At 46.5% G+C, this 6000-nt stretch overlaps 1 protein-coding gene across 2 annotated transcripts in view; it reads right to left on the bottom strand.

Moving 5' to 3' along the window:
• The window catches only part of EFNA5 (ephrin A5), a gene marked incomplete at its 5' end in the record, with an annotated part of 208833 nt that extends 204806 nt beyond the window's left edge, over positions 1-4027 (bottom strand). For both annotated transcript variants that reach the window (XM_084304987.1, XM_084304986.1), the window contains one exon: positions 3903-4027. In XM_084304987.1, coding sequence (XP_084161113.1) covers positions 3903-4027 — 125 coding nt within the window. The remainder of the gene's footprint in view (positions 1-3902) is intronic.
• Between the last annotated feature and the right edge of the window lie 1973 nt (positions 4028-6000).

The following is a 6000-nucleotide window of genomic DNA, read 5'->3' on the forward strand; positions in this document are numbered from 1 at the left end:
GGGAAGCACTTAAGTACACATCTATTCACCCACCAGCTGCAACAGAACTTAAGTATTGCAGTATGCAGTTCAGTGGGGCCAGATGCTTTTCTGAATCAGTGCTTGAACACTCAGTTGCAAAATGCTCCACATTTTAAGCATCCAGGTAGCAAGATTCTGGTCTATTCACAGAATTTGCAGAAGCATCCACTCATTTTCCTGTTCTCTGATACCCAAGTATCTCACTTAACAGGAACTCTAGCACCGCTAATCAAAATATGGTACCCAGGTTAATACTGGGAACTAATCAGTTGAACATGACATGATTTTGATCTATTAAATTCTCTAATTAACAGCTGATTTCTTGATTTTATTATCCACCTAAGCACACACAAAAAGAAAATATGTCATCATCCTACATCTTTATGATTCTCTTGTGAACGTAATTTTATACACAATTTTCTTCTGTAAGAGATAACCAAATCCAGTAAGACTCCTAATAAAAAATACTCACTTTCCTGAGACTAAAAGGTTTGGCCTATGTGTGACCAGAAACTAGACTTGAATGGTAAGTCTTTCTAACTACCTTGAAACCAGTAACAATTTATGAAGCTACAAAACCTGCCACTGAAATAACTTACAGGAAAATACCTAAATACCAACCACAACGTTGAAGCACAGTCCTGCAAGCAGAAAAATGTAATAATAATTACTACAAATAGTTCATGTTGAACCCTGACAAGATTAAAAGCAGTAACAAGTGCTAAGCAAGTCAACCGCTTCAATATTTGGCTCAGTTACATGACATTTTGGCTGGATTTTCATTACAAGGACACCAGCTATAAGGATTAAATGTATATGCTCTATTACCAAAGAAACTTCCAAAAGTATTTTAACCATTGGATTCAGAGGAATATTCTGTGACAAGATCATTTTCCTCTCTTCTATAAGAAAACACATGCAGACAGTACTGAAAGACATTAAAGGGGTAATCAGAATTTACATGCACTTAATTCTAAGCCCATGAATAACAAAAATATTAGACACATTTGCAGGCATATTCCATGAATAACTTTCAATCCACACACACACACACAAATAAAAATAGATGAAACAACCTCATTTTATTATACTTCAAAAGTCTGAAACTTAAACTTTAACATAATCCCATCTAGAACCTGCTTTGGCAGGGGGGTTGGACCCGATGATCTTTCAAGGGTCCTTCCAATCCCTTCAACTCTGTGATTCTGTACTACACCAGTTACAGTACTTCGTGTATGCTGATAACTAAATATGAAACAGAAAAAAAGGAATGGGAATGCTTAAAATACTTCTAAGAAAAGACTTATGCTCTGTAACAACATTCAACTTTCTGTTACTTGTACATACTAACAATAATGATTCTAGAACACTTTTTAATTATTCTAGCAGAACTTTGGCAACCATTCAAGAAATGTAATATAAACTTGTTAATAGACTCACAGAGTCTTTTTAGTTACCAAAATATTGTTCACACAAGGAGCACTTATCAAATTGGGCCACTCATCAACTTATTATTGTGTCTTTTAATAAGGATGAGATCTTTCTGTATATTTCATTTGCTGGAGTTTAATACTACAAAACTGAGCATCGTGGTTTCCGAGATAAATTGAATCGTTATTAAATTCTTCAGATGGGGTCTTCAGGAAACCTTACTTTATCTTGCCTTTAATCACTATCAAAATGATGAAGATTTAATTTCCAAACTGAGCTAATTAGTTCTACACTGGTTTGTTAATTTTTTTGAATAAGTACAACAAGAAAGTAAGCTAAAGAACTGCGGCCGCACTGGTGGCTGAAGAATGGCAGCATATTTTGCCTTCTAATTTCAAATCGTTATCTCACAGTAAGCATTCCCACTTACTTCTGTGGGTATAAAAACATGACTGTCCATCTCCTGAATCTCTCTCTAGAAGCAGATAAATCACCGTGGAGTTATTCCTATAGCACTTCTAACTGACCTGAAAATATTGGTAACCAAAGAGAATTTTGCCTTCACCTTCCATCCTGACAAAATGACTTCAAAGCAGAAGTGTTTTCTTTTCTTTGGGTCTCCCCAGTCTAACCAATGAGGTGTTTGCCTGTTTCTCTGTAATGATCATGCAACTTGAAATGCACAGAGAATAAAACAAAGGAGAAATATAGCTTTACACTGCTCTTCCTCACAGTTTTAACTCACGGACAAACACCACATGTCCACATAGATACTTTCTTTGTGAGAGGGGGCAGTGAATAGTTTAAGAGAGAAACAAACAGTTGTTTTTCAAGGGGAAGGTTTGGAAGTATCTTGCAATTAAGTATTCCTCTGGTGTTTGGGAGAATAACAGAACTAAGTTTTCTCTGCAGTCTGCTGATTTTTAATGTTGGACTAAGGGAAGATTTCATTAACAGTAAAATACCATTAAACTCATTAAAATCCTCACAAATCCACTCAGTGCATAATGCCCACTGACTAGATGAGTGCTGATCGCATCTTCAACTACCTCTACTCATGTGCAGTTGTTGTGTGAGCTCATTACACATAAGACTGCAGAAGCTAAAAATCCCGAATGTGAGGTTATTTTTGAAGTATTTTATGTTTAACTGCTACACCAGCAACATGTGTAGATCATTTAGGCAAACCTATTTCTTTCAACAATCCCTCTTCTGCCCAGTGGGATTTGTGAATATTTTTTTTTCCAAGAGCAACATTTCATTTTGCCTAACAACAGCAGAAAAAAAAAAAAAAGTTGTTTTTTAGAGAGAAGCAATTTTTTTCAGACGTGGTGTACGATGCAACTTTTTATCTCATTTACAATGAGCAATTTTTTTCAAGCAACGCATGTCAAGAGAGGAAAATGTAGAGACGGGCACTAAAAATTATAGATACTCATCATTCCCAGGCATGACTGCTACTTTGGATGAATACTTTTTTGTCCTAAGCTTTTTGTGCCAGCCACGTAACGCTGAGGCATGAGGCATTGTTAGCAGGAACCAAGCATTCAAGTGCGGGACAGAGCAGCTACCTCTCCGCACTTGGAAATTCTGCCTGTAACTTCTGCATCACCTATTCTGAAGCCACTCCAGAATACCGAGTAGGGAAGTTTTCTGCAGGCAACACAGACCTATTAAAAAACATGACCTGTGACAAAAATCAATGTGCTAATCTGAAACCAAACAGCAGTATCAGAAGCATAAAAAAAAGAGATAACCTAAGATAAAATAGCCCCAAATTTACTTAGACAGACAGAAAAGAAAGAAAGAAAGAAAGAAAGAAAGAAAGAAAGAAAGAAAGAAAGAAAGAAAGAAAGAAAGAAAGAAAGAAAGAAAGAAAGAAAGAAAGAAAGAAAGAAAGAAAGAAAGAAAGAAAAGTCTGCTCACACGTACTTTAACAAGGGAAAAAAAAAAAAGTAATACCCGGGTGACTTTTCCCCCAAACACACGGATACCATTTGGAGCAGCGCTGAAATTTCCCGATTCTTAACATGAGGGGAAAACTCCAGGAAAATCACGGGAGCTTCCCTTCCCAGAGCTCGCTCGCTCTGCCGCCTTGCAGACGCGGCTGTCAGGAGCGGGGACGCCGTCCAGGCACTCCTGCCCCCGACGGCCCCGGCCCGGTACCTACCTCGCCTCCTCACGGCCAGCCCTGGACCCACGACGGGCGGCAGCGGGGAGCCGCGATGCTCCGGACCGATAAAGGGGCACCAGCTTCCCCCTCACCTCACCCCTTCCTCCCCAAAATATCTAATTTTTAAAAAAGTTTTCCGCCCCATCCCGCAAACAGGGCATCTCCCGCAGGCTCCGGGTTGCAGCAGCCGCCGCCGGCGCTCTCCACTCTCCCCGCCCGGCGCCCCCCGACCCCCGTCCGCGCCTTTTCCGCGTCCCCCCGCGGCCGCCCCGCGTACCTGGGGTTGGTGCTGTTCCAGTAGACGGCGTAGCGGTCGGCCACCGCCTTGGCGCCGGGCTCCTGCCCGCGCACGCACACCCACAGCGCCGCGGCCGCCAGCAGCAGCATCTCCACGTGCGGCATCGCGCCCGGCGGAAAAAAAAATTAGGGGAAGGGGGGTGGAAGGCAGGGGAGCGTGGGGAGGATGGTGAAAGAAAAAAAAAGGGGGGGGGGGGAAGTGTAGCAATAAAAAATAAAACGAAGGGGGCAGAGATGGGGGAAGCTTGTGGGTGGGAGGGAGGAGGGAGAAGCGATGGGCTCCGCTCGGCAGCCGGCGGGGATGCGCGACCCGCGGGGACCCTCAGGCAGCCTCACCCCGGCAGGGGGAGGTGGGGGCCGAGGCGGGCGGCGGCGGCAGGCGGCGGGCGGTGCTCATTCACCGGGAGGCCGGGGCACGACATACACCGGGCCCCCGGCGCCGCGCCCCACCGCCCCCTGCGAGCGGCCCCGCGGCTCGGGGGCGGCCGCGGAGCGAGGGGACGGGGAGAGGGGGGCGCGGGGAGGGGAGAGCGGGCGGGGGGCGCCGGGCTCCGCTCGCTGGGGGAGCCCGCGAGGGGTCCCGGCGGCGGATTAAAGGCCGCCGGCTGGGAGAGGGGCGAGGGGCGCCGGAGGAGCTCGGAGCGGAAAGTTTGTGTCTTTCTTCCCGGCCCTCCGCAAATGAAAAAGCAACGAGGAAATTAAAAAAAAAAAAATAATAATAATAAAAAAATAAATTAAAAAAATAAAATAAAATAAAATAAAATAAAAGGATGTGTGGTGGTGGTGGTGGTGGAGGGGCAGCAAGAGCCCTGAGGAGTTTGTTTGCTGCGCTGATGGAGTTGGGGAGCCTGTTCTGCAGCGCAGAGTGTCTTGAAGGAGACTTTGTGGAGTGGTTTTCTCGTCCTTCCTGTTCCTGGGCGGTGGATGCACCAAGGACTGAGCAACACCAAAGGCAAAAGGAAAAACAAAAAAAAAAAAAAAAAAAAAAGAAAAGGAGGGGAACAGAAAAAAAAAAAAAAAAAAAAAAAAACGGCCAATCCAAGAAATATTGCGGCGTGGAAACCAAGGAGATGGAAATAAAAATTGTTTTATGGGAGGGCGTGGAGAAAAGCAAAACCTCGGAGAAGTGGAAAATCAAGCCTGCAAACTCCTCTGGTGATGCCGGTCCTGGTTGGCCTCCCCAACCCGGGGGAGGGACGGAGCGGTGCGGCGAGGTGCGGAACTCTCCTGCTTCAGCCTCCCGGAGCGCCTCTGTGATAAAGCAGGGTCCAGTCCCGGGAGCATCAACTTCTGCGGAAGGACAAAACAGTTTGAACGAGCAGGGAGGGGGTGGGAGGAAAAGAATCCACCCCTCAGATGACTACATAAGGAGATCGGGAAAAAAAATAAATAAATAAATAAAAAAAAACAACACAACACCACCCCGGTTCTTCTCGGTCCTGCCCGACAGCTGCTCCCCTTTTCCCTCAGAAGCAGCAGCAGAGGCAGCAAGGAAAGACGTACCACGCCAGCAGGCAAATAAATAAACTTGAATGCAGCGGCAGGCAGGGAGGGATCGTAAAGAGCGACGAGGATTGGAGGGGCAAAAGTCAGTTTTGCGAGAAAAAAAAAAATAAAAATTGCTTTATGGGAGGAAAGGAGAGGGAAGAGAGAAAAAAAAAAAAAAAAAAAAAAAAAACACCTTTAAACAGTCACGCCCCCTTCGTGCAATGACCGGTCCCTTCGCTGCGTGCCGATCCGGCACCAGCCGCCTGCGGGAGCGGGCACCCGGCGCTGCCGCTGCGAGACGGAGCCGGAGCCGGAGCCCGAGCCGGAGCCGGAGGCAGCCGCAGGGCGCGGGGGGCGCGGAGGTGCGCACGCAGGCAGCACACGCTCAGAGCGCGCACACACACACACACACCACACACGCACCCGCACACGTACATACATGCACACGCGTGGGTCCGAGGCGGGATGTGGCGGCGGGCACCGGGGATGAAGGCGAGGAAGAGGAGGAGGAGGAGGAGGAGGAGGCGCAGGCGGGCAGCTCGCGGCTCGATCATGTGGGGCTTCTGCATGCGGCGTGCCGGGGAAGGGGG

Source organism: Netta rufina (assembly GCF_964035555.1).
Source record: "Netta rufina genome assembly, chromosome: Z".
In the NCBI taxonomy this organism is placed as follows: Eukaryota; Metazoa; Chordata; class Aves; order Anseriformes; family Anatidae; genus Netta; species Netta rufina.